General features: G+C 41.4%; 1 protein-coding gene and 1 pseudogene across 1 annotated transcript; both read right to left on the bottom strand.

Annotated features, from left to right (window-relative positions):
• Window positions 1-2,458: 2,458 nt before the first annotated feature.
• On the bottom strand, window positions 2,459-14,056 carry LOC127339509 (bark storage protein A-like; annotated as a pseudogene).
• Window positions 14,057-14,338: 282 nt separating this feature from the next.
• LOC127342011 (bark storage protein A) lies at window positions 14,339-18,099 on the bottom strand. Its single transcript, XM_051367951.2, has 3 exons — window positions 17,731-18,099; window positions 15,675-15,742; window positions 14,339-15,489 (listed from the first exon to the last, which is right to left on the bottom strand). Exons 1-3 carry the CDS (start codon window positions 17,963-17,965, stop codon window positions 14,734-14,736), a joined length of 1,059 nt encoding a protein of 352 aa, XP_051223911.1. The 5' UTR covers window positions 17,966-18,099; the 3' UTR covers window positions 14,339-14,733.
• Between the last annotated feature and the right edge of the window lie 619 nt (window positions 18,100-18,718).

Below are 18,718 nucleotides of genomic sequence, written 5' to 3'. Positions count from 1 at the left end.
GCTCGACGGGCCCACCCCATAGGGCGGCGCGGCTAGGGGCGGGGCCGCGTCCCCCTAGGGTGTGGCCGCCTCGTCGCCCCTCTTCGTCTCCTCTTTGGCCTTCTGGAAGGCTCCGTTGAAAATAAGACCGTGGGCTTTTGTTTCGTCCAATTCCGAGAATATTTCCTGTGTAGGATTTCTGAAACCAAAAACAGCAGAAAACAGGAACTGGCGCTTCGGCATCTTGTTAATAGGTTAGTGCCGGAAAATGCATCAAAATGATATAAAGTGTATGTAAAACATGTGAGTATTGTCATAAAAATAGCATGGAACATAAGAAATTATAGATACGTTTGAGACGTATCAAGCACCACAGCCTCCAAACGATGTCGATGCCGATATCGGCATGGTCAGAACGGCTATGCTCGCCGCCACTGCTAGGTCAGCGTTGGGATGCACCCTCAATCCCGTCCCCTCATTCGATCACTGACACACCAGAGATACCGCCGAGGCCAATGCCGAACGTACATGTTGATGCCAATGCCGAATATGCATGCACGCCGCTGTGGGCACGGCCACGCCGCCCCGCTATGCTGGACGCCACAGACCACCGCGAGGTCTTTCCCTTCGCCACCACACTCATCTAGCACCCATCTGTACACGCCAGAAAAGAGAGACACTAGTTTTCTCTACATTGCTCACGTTCATGTCAGACACGGTCAGTCAAAGTTTTGAGGTAGTCGTCGATGTCGTCGCCCATTTCTTCTCTTCTTTGCATGGTTAAATGCGTCTAGTTCATATCTATCTAATGCGTCTGGTCTCGCCTCATGCAGTTCTTTGTGGACGTCAATCTCATCTCGGCACCCCGCAGGCCACCTCCTCCGTGCCATCGATGTAGAGCTCCGTTTAAAAATCTATTCCTACCCGTGTATTGCCCCTTGTATCAGCGCCATGGCCCACTTGTCATTCGATATACCGAAGCCCCACTCGTGCGTGTTTTGGTCAGGGATACAGCGATGCTTACGGTCAAACAAAGATGGATGGTCTGACGTGTCTTTGCGGGCTGTACGTGGCCCCACTAGTCAGAAGATAACGGTCAACCGTCGGGCAACCGGCCGTTACAACACCTGTGATTGTTGCAGACAAGGTCTTGGGGAAAACTGAGGAAAAAGTAAGGAGCTGGGGAAAACTGAGCACAACTAAGGAACCGGGGGCACGAAAATAGAAATCCCTTTTATAAATGGTTATTATTTATTTTAGAAATTTACTAATTATTGAATGTTCTTTAAATTTTGGATAAATAAAATACAGAATTAAGACTTATTAAATAATTGAATTTTTATTTCTAATAAAAATTTCATGTTATATTTTGGTGATAGCGATTATTTTTCTGAAAAATTTGATATATTATTTTTATTTTTCTAATTTGAAAAGAATTTTTTATGAATTCGTAAAGTTTGTCACATTTTCTCGAGTTTGAATTTAACAATAAATCTTTGAGATAGACTGTAATCCAACTACGTCTATGACTAATAATCCACCTTCCGGTTATCATTCGAACCCGTTCTAGTATTAAGTTGCAAGCAACAGATTATCGCATTAAGCAATGTGTGTAAAGTAAACAATAGAATTATTCTTAGACAAAACATTGTTGTTTTCTCCCTAGTAGCAACAACATATCTACAATCTTAGAAGTTATTGTCACTCTTCCAGATTACTAGAGGCATGAACCCACTATCGAGTATAAATACCCCCTCTTGGAGTTACAAGTATGTATTTGGGCAAAACATCTACTACCAACGGAGAGCATGCAAGATCTCAAATAACATATAACAAATATATAATCGATCTCAACCATAGTATTCAATATTCATTGGATCCCAACAAACACAACATGTAACACTACATAAAGATGATCTTTATCATGATAGGTAACTCACAAGATCTAAACATGAAGCATAATTTGGAGAAGGCAACCATCTAGCTACTGCTATGGACCCGTAGTCCAGAGATGAACTACTCACGCATCACTTCGGCAGGATGACGGGAAGAGCTTCAGAACCCTCCCGAGCTAAGGTCGGCGATGGCAGCCGCGGCAGAACTTTTTATGGATGGAGGCTCGGGTGTTTAGATTTTTCCCGAGATCGTGAATAAATAGGCGGAAGGGTGAGGCCGGTGGGTGCCTGGGGGGCCCACACCACCCCATGGCGTGGCCCAGGTCCTGGCCGCGCCAAGGGAAGGTGTGGCCGCTTCGTGGCGCCCCTTCGTCTCTCCTATGGACTCCATCTTCGCTACAGTAAAATAGAAACTTCAGCTTTTGTTTCGTCCAGTTCCGAGAATATTTTCTGTACAACTTTTCCGAAATACAAAACAACAGAAAATAGGGAACTAACACTGTGGCATAAAATGTATAAAAGTACAACAAAGTGTAAACAAAACATATAAAAATTAGTGTAAAACAAGTATCGAGCATCAAAAATTATAGATACGTTTGCAACGTATCAACCGACAGCGAGTGGATGGTGAGGAACGGGACTCCTTGCAGGTACGCCACAAGCGCGACGGCGGCGCTCTCCATCTCGATGGGCGTGCACTAGAACCTTGTGCGCACGAACTGGCGGTACCGGGCGTTGTCCAGGAACACGTTACCGCTGCACCCCCTGCTGACCCGGACCACCCGCGGTGCGCGAGGCAGGCACATCGTCGCCCGTTCACGCACACCGGCAGCTCCATCCCTCCAGCTTCGCCGCCAGCGCGTAGTAGCGCTTGCTGGCGCGGACCCAGAACGCGTGCTGCTGCTCCTCGGGAACGCCCGACGCCGGGAAGATATCCTCCGACTGGTACCAGATGCTATTGAGCTCGTTCTTCGACAAGGTCGGGTTGTCCTGGCCAACGGTGTAGTCGGATAAGTTAAGGAAGGCGTACTCCCACGTGTAGTCGCCAACGGACTCCAGCGGAAACTCGTTCTCATTCTTGTCACTGTACCGCTGCCAGTTCTAGAGAGAGAGGTGGGTCCAAAGATTAGGGATGGTGACGTTGCCGATCGCGAGGTCCTCGTTCGCGTTGCTGATGATGCCCCAATGGACAATGCCTTTCTTCCCGGCAAACATGCATGCACCACGCCGGCACAAGCAACAACTTTACATGCAAATATTCATGGCACCACACAAGCTTTATGTATAAAGATCGTCTTGCCATCCCGCACACACACTGCCTGCGCGGGACAAGCGATTCACCTGCAACAAGCATCCATACACACCGACGACCACACAAGACATGCATATGCATGTCCCCTCCAACTACTCAGCTAGTAGATTCGATACCGAGACGAGACCACGATCGATGAGAATGTGGTGTTGGACAAAAAGAGATGTGGGAGAGGAGAGAGTATGGAGAGGTTTCCCCTCACCAACAATTATGTATCAACCAAAGTAAGTGCAATAAGTACCAAAAAGGTAAAAAGTATGGCCAAAATGGGATGGAAGAGAAGGGGAAGACAAGCTGGATGGAGGAGGAAGAAGAATGAAATGGGTAGTGTTGTAGGTGAGGGGTTGGCACTATGTAGATCTGGGTCGCAATTTCTGTGGCACACTAGGGAAAATGTGCCGCTAAATATCCAATTTCTCTGGCGCACCAGCCTCAATGCACCACTAAATATCTTGTTTTTGTGGCGCACCAAGCAATGCGCGCCATAGAAAGGTGTAATTCTGTGGCGCACGTCGATCCATGCGCCACAGAAATAGTGAAACCAATGATTGGGCCTGATCGTGGGTGGGGCCCACCATATTTTTGTGGCGCATGTGAAAGGGGTGCGCCACAGAAAAATTTCTGTAGCGCATGGGAAACAGGTGCGCCACAGAAAGGCCTCCCACCTATAGCTAGTTTCCTACTAGTGTACTTCCGCGAAGACTAGATATGTATTATGCTTGAAGAATTTTATCATTTACACAATCAAGACGTCCTCGACAAATCTATCATCAGTTTCTATTTGTTGAAAGTGATTAATTTCTGTAATTAAGTCTCTAGCTCAGCTTGTTCATTGCTTGTAATTATCCTCACTATATTCTTTTGTACACTATTATGCAGAATGAAGATTCTCAAATGCAGAAGATGGAGAATCTATGACATTGGGTTCATTGATCCATATACCGTTAATTTTGTTACGGTACGAGACCACGTCAAGGACACTTAGGCTAACTTGCTAAGATGTTTAACTAAACAAAATTCCAGAACGAAAATACTATTTTCTTACAATTTCAAGTGAGTGTTACTTTTTTGTACACATTCTATTTTGCCTACTCGATGTTAAGTGTAAATGATGAGTTATGCATGCTTGTGATACGCGTACAGCACGCGTCCGTTGGGAACCCCAAGAGGAAGGTGTGATGCGTACAACGACAAGTTTTCCCTCTGTAAGAAACCAAGGTTTATCGAACCAGTAGGAGCCAAGAAGCACGTTGAAGGTTGATGGCGGCGGAGTGTAGTGCGGTGCAACACCAGGGATTCCGGGGCCAACGTGGAACCTGCACAACACAACCAAAGTACTTTGTCCCAACGTAATGCTGAGGTTGTCAATCTCACCGGCTTGTCAGAACAAAGGATTAGATGTATAGTGTGGATGATGATTGTTTGCGTAAAAACAGTAGAACGAGTATTGCAGTAGATTGTATTCGATTAAAAGAATGGACCGGGGTCCACAGTTCACTAGAGGTGTCTCTCCCATAAGAATAAGCATGTTGGGTGAATAAATTACAGTTGGGCAATTGACAAATAAAGAAGGCATGACCATGCACATACATGTTATGATGAGTATTGTGAGATTTAATTGGGCATTATGACAAAGTACATAGACCGCTATCCAGCATGCATCTATGCCTAAAAAGTCCACCTTCAGGTTATCATCCGAACCCCCTCCAGTATTAAGTTGCAAACAACAGACAATTGCATTAAGTATGGTGCGTAATGTAATCAACACATATATCCTTAGACATAGCATCGATGTTTTATCCCTAGTGGCAACAGCACATCCACAACCTTAGAGGTTTCTGTCACTCCCCCAGATTTAATGGAGACATGAACCCACTATCGAGCATAAATACTCCCTCTTGGAGTTACAAGCAAAAACTTGGCCAGAGCCTCTACTAGTAACGGAGAGCATGCAAGATCATAAACAACATATAGATAATAGATTGATAATCAACATAACATAGCATTCACTATTCATCGGATCCCAACAAACACAACATGTAGTATTACAGATAGATGATCTTGATCATGTTAGGCAGCTCACAAGATCCAACAATGAAGCGCAATTAGGAGAAGACAACCATCTAACTACTGCTATGGACCCATAGTCCAGGGGTTAACTACTCACTCATCACTCCGGAGGCGACCATGGCGGTGAAGAGTCCTCCGGGAGATGATTCCCCTCTCCGGCAGGGTGCCGGAGGCGATCCCCTGAATCCCCCGAGATGGGATTGGCGGCGGCGTCTCTGGAAGGTTTTTCGTATCGTGGCTCTCGATACTGGAGTTATTATCGACGAAGGCTTAAGTAGGCGGAGGAGGTAGGCCAGGGGGCGCCACGAGGGCCCCACACACCAGGCCGGCGCGGCCAGGGCTTGGGCCGCGCCGCCCTGTTGTGTGGGCACCTCGTCGCCCCACTTCGTTTCCTCTCCGGACTTCTGGAAGCTTCGTGGAAAAATAAGATCCTGGGCGTTGATTTCGTCCAATTCCGAGAATATTTCCTTACTAGGATTTCCGAAATGAAAAACAGCAGAAAACAGCAACTGGCTCTTCGGCATCTTGTTAATAGGTTAGTGCCGGAAAATGCATAAATATGACATAAAGTATGTATAAAACATGTAGGTATCATCAATTAAGTGGCATGGAACATAAGAAATTATCGATACGTTGGAGACGTATCAGGATCCGCAAGCTTAGTTCCTACTCGTCCCGAGTAGGTAAACGGTAACAAAGATAATTTCTGAAGTGACATGCCATCATAATCTTGATCAATACTATTGTAAGCACATGTAATGAATGCAGCGATTCGAAACAATGTAAATGTAATGAGTAAACAATTGAATCATATAGCAAAGACTTTTCATGAATAGTACTTTCAAGACAAGCATCGATAAGTCTTGCATAAGAGTTAACTCATAAAGCAATAAATTCAAAGTAAAGGTATTGAAGTTCAACTTATAACATGTATATCTCATGGATATTGTCAATGTAAAGTAATATAACAAGTGCAATATGCAAGTATGTAGGAATCAATGCGCAGTTCACACAAGTGTTTGCTTCTTGAGGTGGAGAGAAATAGGTGAACTGACTCAACATAAAAGTAGAAGAAAGGCCCTTCGCAGAGGGAAGCATTGATTGCTATATTTGTGCTAGAGCTTTGGTTTTGAAAACAAGAAACAATTTTGTCAATGGTAGTAATAAAGCATATGTGTTATGTAAATTATATCCTACAAGTTGCAAGCCTCATGCATAGTATACTAATAGTGCCCGCACCTTGTCCTAATTAGCTCGGATTACCTGGATTATCATCGCAATACATATGTTTTAACCAAGTGTCACAAAGGGGTACCTCTATGCCGCCTGTACAAAGGTCTAAGGAGAAAGCTCACATTGGATTTCTCGCTTTTGATTATTCTCAACTTAGACATCCATACCGGGACAACATAGACAACAGATAATGGACTCCTCTTTAATGCATAAGCATTTAGCAACAATTAATATTCTCGTATGAGATTGAGGATATTTGTCCAAAACTGAAACTTCCACCATGAATCATGGCTTTAGTTAGCGGCCCAATATTCTTCTCTAACAGTATGCATGCTCTAACCATTCAACTCATAGTAAATCGCCCTTACTTCAGACAAGACGGACATGCATAGCAACTCACATGATATTCAACAAAGTGTTGATGGCGTCCCCAGGAACATGGTTATCGCACAACAAGCAACTTAATAAGAGATAAAGTGCATAAGTACATATTCAATACCACAATAGTTTTTAGGCTATTTGTTCCATGAGCTATATATTGCAAAGATGAAGAATGGAAATTTTAAAGGTAGCACTCAAGCAATTTACTTTGGAATGGCGGAGAAATACCATGTAGTAGGTAGGTATGGTGGACACAAATGGCATAGTGGTTGGCTCAAGGATTTTGGATGCATGAGAAGTATTCCCTCTCGATACAAGGTTTAGGCTAGCAAGGTTATTTGAAACAAACACAAGTATGAACCGGTGCAGCAAAACTCACATAAAAGACATATTGTAAGCATTATAAGACTCTACACCGTCTTCCTTGTTGTTCGACCCTTACTAGAAATTATCTAGACCTTAGAGAGACCAATTATGCAAACCAAATTTTAGCAAGCTCTATGTATTTCTTCACTAAAAGGTGCAAAGTATATGATGCAAGAGCTTAAACATGAGCACAAAAATTTCCAAGTATCACATTATCCAAGACATTTTACCAATTACCACATGTAGCATTTCCCGTTTCCAACCATATAACAATTTAACGAAGCAGATTCAACCTTCGCCCCTGAATATTATGAGTAAAGCCTAAGGACATATTTGTCCATATGCAACAGCGGAGCGTGTCTCTCTCCCACACAATGAATGCGAGGATCCAACTTTATTCAAACAAAACAAAAACAAAAACAAACCGACGCTCCAAGCAAAGTGCATAAGATGTGATGGAATAAAAATATAGTTTCACTAGAGGAACCTGATAATGTTGTCGATGAAGAAGGGGATGCCTTGGGCATCCCCAAGCTTAGACGCTTGAGTCTTCTTGAAATATGCAGGGGTGAACCACTGGGGCATCCCCAAGCTTAGAGCTTTCACTCTCTTTGATCATATTGTATCATCCTCCTCTCTTGATCCATGAAAACTTCCTCCACACCAAACTCAAAACAACTCATTAGAGGGTTAGTGCATAATCAAAAATTCACATGTTCAGAGGTGACATAATCATTCTTAACACTTCTAGACATTGCACAAAGCTACTGAAAGTTAATGGAATAGAAAAATCCATCAAGCATAGCAAAACAGGCAATGCGAAATAAAAGGCAGAATCTGTCAAAACAGAACAGTTCGTAAAGATGAATTTCTAAGAGGCACCAGACTTGCTCAAATGAAAATGCTCAAATTGAATGAAAGTTGCGTACATATCTGAGGATCACTCACGTAAATTGGCAGAATTGTCTGAGTTACCTACAGAGAATTAGGCCCAGATTCATGACAGCAAAGAAATCTGTTTCTGCGCAGTAATCCAAATCTAGTATGAACCTTACTATCAAAGACTTTACTTGGCACAACAATGCAACAAAACTAAGATAAGGAGAGGTTGCTATAGTAGTAACAACTTACAAGACTCAAATATAAAATAAAAGTGCAGTAGTAAAATCATGGGTTGTCTCCCATAAGCGCTTTTCTTTAACGCCTTTCAGCTAGGCGCAGAAAGTGTATATCAAGTATTATCAAGAGACGAAGCATCAACATCATAATTTGTTCTAATGATAGAATCAAAAGGTAACTTCATTCTCTTTCTAGGAAAGTGTTCCATACCTTTCTTGAGAAGAAATTGATATTTAATATTACCTTCCTTCATATCAATGATAGCACCAACAGTTCGAAGAAAAGGTCTTCCCAATATAATGGGACAAGATGCATTGCATTCAATATCCAAGACAACAAAATCAACGGGGACAAGGTTATTGTTAACGGTAATGCGAACATTATCAACTCTCCCCAAAGGTTTCTTTGTAGAATTATCAGCAAGATCCAAATAACAATTTTTCAATGGTGGCAAGTCAAGCATATTATAGATTTTTCTAGGCATAACGGAAATACTTGCACCAAGATCACATAAAGAATTACAATCAAAGTCATTGACCTTCATCTTAATGATGGGCTCCCAACCATCCTCTAGCTTCCTAGGAATAGAAGCTTCACGATTTAATTTCTCTTCTCTAGCTTTTATGAGAGCATTTGTAATATGTTTTGTGAAAGCCAAATTTATAGCACTAGCATTAGGACTCTTAGCAAGTTTTTGTAAGAACTTTATAACTTCAGAGATGTGGCAATCATCAAAATCCAAACCATTATAATCTAAAGCAATGGGATCATTGTCCCCAATGTTGGAAAAAATTTCATCAGTTTTATCACAGGCAGTTTCAGCAGTTTCCGGCAGTTTCTCAGGCTTTGCATTAGAAGTGGAAACATTGCCAACACCAATTATTTTACCATTGATAGTAGGAGGTGCAGCAACATGTGGAGCATTAGCATTACTAGAGGTGGTAATAGTCCAAACTTTAGCTATATTATCTTCTTTAGCATTTTCTTCTCTTTCCCACCTAGCGCGCAATTCGGCCATCAATCTTATATTCTCATTAATTCTAACTTGGATGGAGTTTGCTGTAGTAACAATTTTATTATTATTATTTTCATTAGGCATAACTTTCGATTTCAAAAGATCAACATCAGCAGCAAGACTATCGACTTTAGAAACAAGTATATCAATTTTCCCAAGCTTTTCTTCAACAAATTTGTTAAAAGCAGTTTGTGTACTAATAAATTCTTTAAGCATAGCTTCAAGTCCAGGGGGTGTGTTCCTATTATTGTTGTAAGAATTCCCATAAGAATTACCATAAGAATTACCATTATTATAAGGATATGGCCTATAGTTGTTACTAGAATTGTTCCGATAAGCATTGTTGTTGAAATTATTATTTTTAATGAAGTTTACATCAACATGTTCTTCTCGAGCAACCAATGAAGCTAACGGAACATTATTAGGATCAACATTAGTCCTACCACTCACAAGCATAGACATAATAGCATCAATCTTATCACTCAAGGAAGAGGTTTCTTCAACAGAATTTACCTTCTTACCTTGTGGAGCTCTTTCCGTGTGCCATTCAGAGTAATTAATCATCATATCATCAAGAAGATTTGTTGCGTCTCCTAGAGTGATGGACATAAAGGTACCTCCAGCAGCTGAATCCAATAAGTTCCGCGAAGAAAAAATCAGTCCTGCATAAAAGGTTTGGATGATCATCCAAGTATCCAAGTAGTCAGTCCATGGGTTGGGCAATTTTTAACCAAAGATTTCATTCTTTCCCATGCTTGGGCAACATGCTCATTATACAATTGTTTAATATTCATTATGCTACTTCTCAAAGATATAATTTTAGCAGGGGGATAATATCTACCAATAAAAGCATCCTTGCATTTAGTCCATGAATCAATACTATTCTTAGGCAGAGATAGCAACCAATCTTTAGCTCTTCCTCTTAGTGAGAAAGGATACAATTTTAATTTTATAATGTCACCATCTATATCCTTATACTTTTGCATTTCACATAGTTCAACAAAATTATTGAGATGGACAGCAGCATCATCGGAACTAACACCAGAAAATTGCTCTCTCATAACAAGATTTAGTAAAGCAAGTTTAATTTCAATGAATTCTATTGTAATAGCAGGTGGAGCAATAGGTGTGCATAAGAAATCATTATTATTTGTGGTTGTGAAGTCACACAACTTAGTATTTTCAGGAGTACCCATTTTAGCAATAGTAAATAAAGCAAACTAGATAAAATAAATGCAAGTAACTAATTTTTGTGTGTTTTTAATATAGCAAACAAGATAGCAAATAAAGTAAAACTAGCAACTATTTTTTGTGTGTTTTGTTTTAGTGCAGCAAACAAAGTAGTAAATAAAAGTAAAGCAAGACAAAAACAAAGTAAAGAGATTGGAGGTGGAGACTCCCCTTGCAGCGTGTCTTGATCTCCCCGGCAACGGCGCCAGAAAACGGTCTTGATACGCGTACATCACGCGTCCGTTGGGAACCCCAAGAGGAAGGTGTGATGCGTAAAACGGCAAGTTTTCCCTCAGTAAGAAACCTAGGTTTATCGGACCAGTAGGAGCCAAGAAGCACGTTGAAGGTTGATGGCGGCGGAGTGTAGTGCGGCGCAACACCAGGGATTCCGGCGCCAACGTGGAACCTGCACAACACAACCAAAGTACTTTGTCCCAACGTAACAGTGAGATTGTCAATCTCACCGGCTTGCTGTAACAAAGGATTAGATGTATAGTGTGGATGATGATTGTTTGCAGAAAACAATAGAACGAGTATTGCAGTAGATTGTATTCGATTAAAAGAATGGACCGGGGTCCACAGTTCACTAGAGGTGTCTCTCCCATAAGAATAAGCATGTTGGGTGAACAAATTACAGTTGGGCAATTGACAAATAAAGAAGGCATGACCATACACATACATGTTATGATGTGTATTGTGAGATTTAATTGGGCATTACGACAAAGTACATAGACCGCTATCCAGCATGCATCTATGCCTAAAAAGTCCACCTTCAGGTTATCATCCGAACCCCCTCCGTACTAAGTTGCAAACAACAGACAATTGCATTAAGTATGGTGCGTAATGTAATCAACACATATATCCTTAGACATAGCATCGATGTTTTATCCCTAGTGGCAACATTACATCCACAACCTTAGAGGTTTCTGTCACTCCCCCAGATTTAATGGAGACATGAACCCACTATCGAGCATAAATACTCCCTCTTGGAGTTACAAGCAAAAACTTGGCCAGAGCCTCTACTAGTAACGGAGAGCATGCAAGATCATAAACAACACATAGATAATAGATTGATAATCAACATAACATAACATTCACTTTCATCGGATCCCAACAAACACAACATGTAGCATTACAGATAGATGATCTTGATCATGTTAGGCAGCTCACAAGATCCAACAATGAAGCACAATTAGGAGAAGACGACCATCTAGCTACTGCTATGGACCCATAGTCCAGGGGTGAACTACTCACTCATCACTCCGGAGGCGACCATGGCGGTGAAGAGTCCTCCGGAAGATGATTCCCCTCTCCGGCAGGGTGCCGGAGGCGATCTCCTGAATCCCCCGAGATGGGATTGGCGGCGGCGGCGTCTCTGGAAGGTTTTTCGTATCGTGGCTCTCGGTACTGGAGTTATTATCGACGAAGGCTTAAGTAGGCGGAGGAGGTAGGCCAGGGGGCGCCACGAGGGCCCCACACGCCAGGCCGGCGCGGCCAGGGCTTGGGCCTCGCCACCCTGTTGTGTGGGCGCCACGTCGCCCCACTTCGTTTCCTCTCCGGACTTCTGGAAGCTTCGTGGAAAAATAAGATCCTGGGCGTTGATTTCGTCCAATTCCGAGAATATTTCCTTACTAGGATTTCTGAAACCAAAAACAGCAGAAAACAACAACTGGCTCTTCGGCATCTTGTTAATAGGTTAGTACCGGAAAATGCATAAATATGACATAAAGTATGTATAAAACACGTAGGTATCATCAATTAAGTGGCATGGAATATAAGAAATTATCGATACGTTGGAGACGTATCAGCTTGCATATATAAATGTGCACATCTTCCTGCTAATCATTCAAGTTGATGATGAAAAAGTTGATATCATGGAATAATTAGATAAAGACCCTCAGGACTACAACAAAATCATTTTTATGCTCTAGAGGTAATTTCAATCATTATCGTACTATATCAGCCTCGTTCATTCATTTCATAATATCAAGTAATTAATAACTCTTTTATTCATTATATTTGCAGGGTAGTATTGGAAACAGTTCATCAAGGAGGTTGTCGATGACCGGAAACATGAGCTGCGTTTTCGATGGATCCCGATATGTAGTACTAGGTCCATGCATGCATCTCTTTAATTCTAGTTTCAATACCATTGTCATGCTTGATTATTATTCGATTAAATTTTATTCTCGTAAATTGCTTGAGGAAGGAACATGGGACTAATTTATGTGCAGTCTACGTTTGTGAGTTCATTCACATGACGACTAGTGAGCGGTGCAGAGATCTAAAACAACTTCAAGTATGTAAATAATATTCACAATTTTATTTTATTACCATCATATGTGTTGAGATACATATGATGATTTGATTTGATATATATGCACACAACTCATATATTAATATTGATCTCCTTCTTTAAAGACCGAAAAGATGCGGGATAAGATTCTTCCAAAGGACCGCGTCCTAGCAATTCAAGAGGAATTAGCGGGATTTTCGCTTACGGAGGTCATATTTACAACCGGAGAATACCATTGCCGGTAATGCCTCCATGTAATTTAATGATCTCCATGTAATTAAATACTACCTCCATTCCAAGGCTTAAGACCTTTTTTTCCCAGAAAGTCAAACTATGTTAAGTTTGACTAAGTTTTTATAAAAGATCATTAATTAACATCTGAAATACAAAATCAATATTATTAGATATATAATGAAATATATTGTCATGTGCTATCTACAAAATATCATATTTATTGATAGATTATTCTAAAAAAAATATCAAACTTTACTTGCTTCAACATTTTCAAAAAAATGTAAGCCTTAAGCCTTGGGACGGAGGTAGATAATATACCATATTATATATATATGTATGCTTGTAAGATAAATTAGATTATATATGCATCAACGTGTACAATATATAGTAGCATAGAATATGTATATGTATATATATATATGAAAACTTGTTTGAAATAAAAAGAATTGAAACACAAATGAAAAAAAGTTAAATGGTAAACACAAAATGAAAATAAAAAACACAAAATAAAGATCATCTAGTTCTCGACCGCGCACTCGACACGTGGAGGCCTTTAGTCCGGATTTCATAGAGCGCATTCCCAACCAGGACTATAGGCTCTTTTTCTATTAGTGTCAGGACAAAGGGACATAACCAAAGAAGCATGCCTCCGCGAGATCATATTTATATTTTTTTTAAATGTTTGACTTACATTGATGATAGGCAAGAAACACCCTAACCTCCGATGAAGGAGAACATGACGAGGACCTCAATAGGTGGGCATCGTCGTCTTCCCCGGATGAAGAACTCTAGAACTTGCCTGGGGTGGGCTGCTTCACCACCACCACGACGGCACCGCCGTCTGCGTTTCCAAATATACCTCTAACGGCTACATCATGACTAAATACATATGAAAGTTTCCTTAACTTGTACTCCCTCCGATCCATATTATTTGCCACTAAAATGAATGTATCTACAATAAAAATGTGTCTAGATACATCTATATTAGTGTGAGTAATATGAACAGGAGGGAGTATCACATCCAATTATTAATTTATTTCTCTGTAACTTGTGCGATCACCAATCCGAAACTGTGAAATCAACTAGGGAAAGTTGGACGAGCACGACATACAAGTGGCACAGAACTACACATCTACTCCCTCGGTTCATCTTTGACTAAAACCATAACAAAGATTATGGAACAAAGGAAGTACTGAAGAGGGAAGAAAAAGAGGGAAGAATCTTGATCTTTAATACTAGTCCATTCTATTGTATTACGCATCTATAAATGAAAAAAACAAAACGCGCACATATGAAATTTCACCTAACCTGTATCACATCCAATTATTGATTTATTTCTCTGCAAATGGTGTGTTTAGCAACTTTGCAACTCTGAAATCAGCAAGGGCAAGTTGAACACGCAAGGCACGCAAGTGGTACAAAACTATATATCTACTTCCTCTGTTTCCACAATTCTCATAGTGGTTTTAGTTCAAATTTAAACTATAACCACAATAAAGAATGATTAAACAGAGGAAGTACTACAGAGGGGAAAAAAGAGAGGTGTAAAACAATGATCCGTTGTGCATGTGCACGGATCTGCAGCAGCTGGCTAGTCACCGTCCTATTGCTCCTTTAGCAGCGGCACAAATTTGAGCATGACGTCCACGGCGTTCTGCGCGGCGATGCTGATGAACGTGCTGGCCTCGTTCCCGAGAGCTGATCCACCCCCAGCTAGATCCGACAGCGAGCGGATGGTGAGGAACGGGACACCCTGCTGGTACGCGACGAGCGCGACGGCAGCGCTCTCCATCTCGATGGGCGTGCACTCGAACTTGGTGCGCAGGAACTGGCGGTACCGGGCGTTGTCCAGGAACACGTTGCCGCTGCACCCCCTGCTGACCCGCACCACCCGCGGTGCGCGGGGCAGACACGTCGTCGTCCCGTTCACGCACGCCGGCAGCTCCATCCCCTCCAGCTTCGCCGCCAACGCGTAGTAGCGCTTGCTGGCGCGGACCCAGAACGCGTGCTGCCGCTCCTCGGGAACGCCCGACGCCGGGAAGATCTCCTCCGGCTGGTACCAGATGCTGTTGAGCTCGTTCGCCGACAATGCCGGGTTGCCCTGGCCAACGGTGTAGTCGGAGAAGTTAAGGAAGCCGTACTCCCGCGTGTAGTCGCCGGCGGATTCCAGCGGCAACTCGTTGTCCTTCCCGTCGCCGTACCGCTGCCAGTTCCAGAGAGAGAGGTGGGCCCAGTACTCGGGGATGGTGACGTCGCCGATCTGTAGGTCCTCGTTGGCGTTGCCGGCGATGCCCCAGTGGACGATGCCCTTCACCCGGAACAGGCTGAGCAACATCTGGGTGGCCAGCCCGGCGTTAAGCTGCATCAACCTTTAACGGTTAAACAAAATGAAGTAAAATATATTTACTTTTTTTATTTTACTCCTTTTAACCCTAAATACTTATCGCAGGTTTAGTAAAGTTAGACATATCTTAGCTACATTTTACAGAAGGGAGTACCAATGCAAAGACGCGTGCGTATACCGGTATACGTATAGACACATACCATGCTCAGCCCTGTCATGACCATGACAACGTTTTGGCCTCCGATGGCTCCGAAGCGGAACCTTCGTCCTTCAAACAAAAAACATGGATTAAGTTAGTCGTGATTAAGAAAGTTGCTCCATTCTCGTAAATTAAGATTTGTTTGATCTGCTAGTACCATGGTTACATGTTATGTGCGTTTTGGCAGTATGGTTGCAAACCATTCAACATTTGATTTGGAATCTAGTAGTTCATGCAGCTAGCTCGCGTAGTAGCGTGTTACAATGTCCCGGTGTTACGAGTAGTAGCGTGTAAAGACTCTTCAAACACGTGTGGTTGTTTAGGTCATGCATGCACTATTAATTCTTTGGAACATTCAGCAGAGGACAAAAATCATCATTTTTTATAGGACACCCTCCTTAAGTTACTGATTTTTATGCAAATCAATGACGCCGACTAAAACTTTTTATAGTCTATTATATACAGTTAGACTAGTCACATGGGAAGTATCATACACTAGTATCATGCACATGATACTAGTTTGTGATACTACCCCCACAATGCATAGTATCATAAGATAATATCATAGTATTACCATATTTAATATTTTGTAAAATCTCAATGTAAATTTATGTACATGATGTGTTTGCCATTAAGTTTTCTACTTTTACGTGCTACGAAAAGAGGGTACAAGATGTACAAGGTGACCAAAGAGAAAATAAAACATACAAAGAAAAGAACTAATCTCTGTTTTTTGGGCAGAGATTGGTGCGATTCATTAGTTTTTCACATGAGAGCTGCGTCTGTCAATAAATCAATCTCTGTGACCCAACAAGCTGTTGACATTTCAAGCTTAAGATAACAAATCATGTGGCGCTAGTCCATGCATGTTATATGCCAAAAGAAAATACCTATACGGCGTAAGTAGACACGACTGAACAACATGACAAGTCACCTATCGATGTTACTTATACTATTTGAGCACGTAATATTGTCCATCGCTGCTTTATAAGCTCATTACTGGCTTTGAGTAAGATAAATGCTACAAAAATTATACTATTGGATTCATGTTTTTAAATAAATCAATGATACAATTTTTTAAACATATATATCATAGTTTTTTCATCAAATTTAATGGCTAAAGTTTTCTCGTAGCGTGTAATAAACTTAAAATTGTTATAGAGGGAGTAGACAGAGAGTGCAGTAAAGAAAGGTCACCGGAGAGAAGTTCAGCTAGATCCACGTGTACTCGATATGTAAGAGTAATTTAAAATCTTGTCTAGAATATTTTTTGTAAAAAATACAAAAAAAGCGTACATGTATATCACTATCACAGAATGATATGTGTGCCTGTAATGTTGGTCAAAAAGTTCAGATCGTTTCCTCTTTCGTGCAAATAATTGTTTGAGGGGGTTGTAAACATAAAAAAGCAGTAAACACTTTTCAATATATTTTTCTAGTATCGCTAGTCATATTCGTTAAGCAAAATTTATAGATACGGGCATAAAGTTTTGGGTCTTGGGAGCATATGCTTCTGAATGAACATTAAATTTTAAAAAAGGAAAAAAAAATGAAAATTCTGAAATTTTATTTATCTATTTTGGTTACTATGGTTTGTGTTTGTGTGAATTTTCATGAAGAAATCAACATGTATCTATGTATGTTTCCTCAATAAAAAATGATAAATATCGGTAGTCGAAAGCAACAAATTTGGCACTCAATTTATCTTTTTAGCGCATGCCATGATGATATTTCCGTTTTCTCGCCAAATAATTACAAATAGAAAACATGTACTTCCGGAGCACAGGGCTATGTGATTTTCTCAAGAACTTTTGGAACTGTTCCATCGGCGAGTTTTTGGGCTGTGTCTATCTTGTTCTACATATGCTGCGTGTAAACTATTTTTTTTACCTGCTTGATGCGAACATTTGAGGTCAAAAGCCCCCATACCCAAATTTTCTTGGTAAGTTCTGTTGAGCACCCTGCGTCCGCATGCATCTCATGCTGATTTGATGCATGGGGTATCACAGCAAAGGAAATCATCATGATTTGCTTGTGATTAAGTGGTCGATATGTACCTTGGACGTCGAGGTTAGGGATGGTCTTGCTGGCCACGAAGCTGGGCGAGTTGAGCACGGGCACCATCTCGAAGGTGTTGGGAACGACGAGCCCGACGAACGGGCCGTGGCGGTTCGCCCTGTTGATGGCGGTCCACGTCTTCCCCGAGATGTAGCCCTCAGCCGCCGTGGCCATTAGCGCCACCGAGACGAGGACGACGGCGCCGGCAAGGAGCTTCTGCCTAACACCACCCATGGTCGATGGCGAACTAGCTAGAGGCTGCAGCTATATATGTAGTTTCTGACCAAGCCTCACACGATCTATGTGACTTGTCTGTGTGCTGTGCTTGATTTGCGTGTGGGTGTGTCCTTGCGTTGATCAACTGGCACTCATACGTATAAATAGCGAGCTGAAGTTTGGTGAGATTGAGCCGTGCCGAGTTGCTACGGAGTACTCTAATAGAATGAAATCCAGTCACGTGGCGCGCGAGGTTTCATACAAATCCAATGGGATACTAAGAAGGTTAAAGACTAGCTTACAAGAACAAAAGAGCAATGTGCTAAAAGAATACACGGAGAGAAATGGGACAGAGATTTGGTGCACATGGGCACCAGTGATCTCGTTTTAAAAAAAAACTCAAAAATCATATTTTTGAGTTTCAAAAAAATCTGGAAAAAAAACTGCAAATAGTCAATGATGTATCCCACAAACGTGCAAAAAATAAATTTCAAATACTTAATATTTTGAGCTACACAAAAATGACAAAATTGCATATCTAAGTACTCATTTTCAAATCTTCAAAACATATCATATTTTGTCATTTTTATCTAGCTCAAAATAAAAAGAATTTCGGATTGGGATTTTGCATGATTATGGAATGTATCAATGACAGTCTTCAGAATTATTTTCATGATTTTTATAACTTGTAAAAATATTTTTAAATTTTTCTTAACATAGTGAGAGCACTGGAGCGAGCTAAAAACACTTTTCGGAGAGAAATGCCGCTAG

The sequence above is a fragment of the Lolium perenne genome, chromosome 3 (genome assembly GCF_019359855.2).
Source record: "Lolium perenne isolate Kyuss_39 chromosome 3, Kyuss_2.0, whole genome shotgun sequence".
Classification (NCBI taxonomy): domain Eukaryota; kingdom Viridiplantae; phylum Streptophyta; class Magnoliopsida; order Poales; family Poaceae; genus Lolium; species Lolium perenne.
Note: the sequence above shows the minus strand (reverse complement) of the source record. Positions and strands in the feature narration are given on the sequence as shown.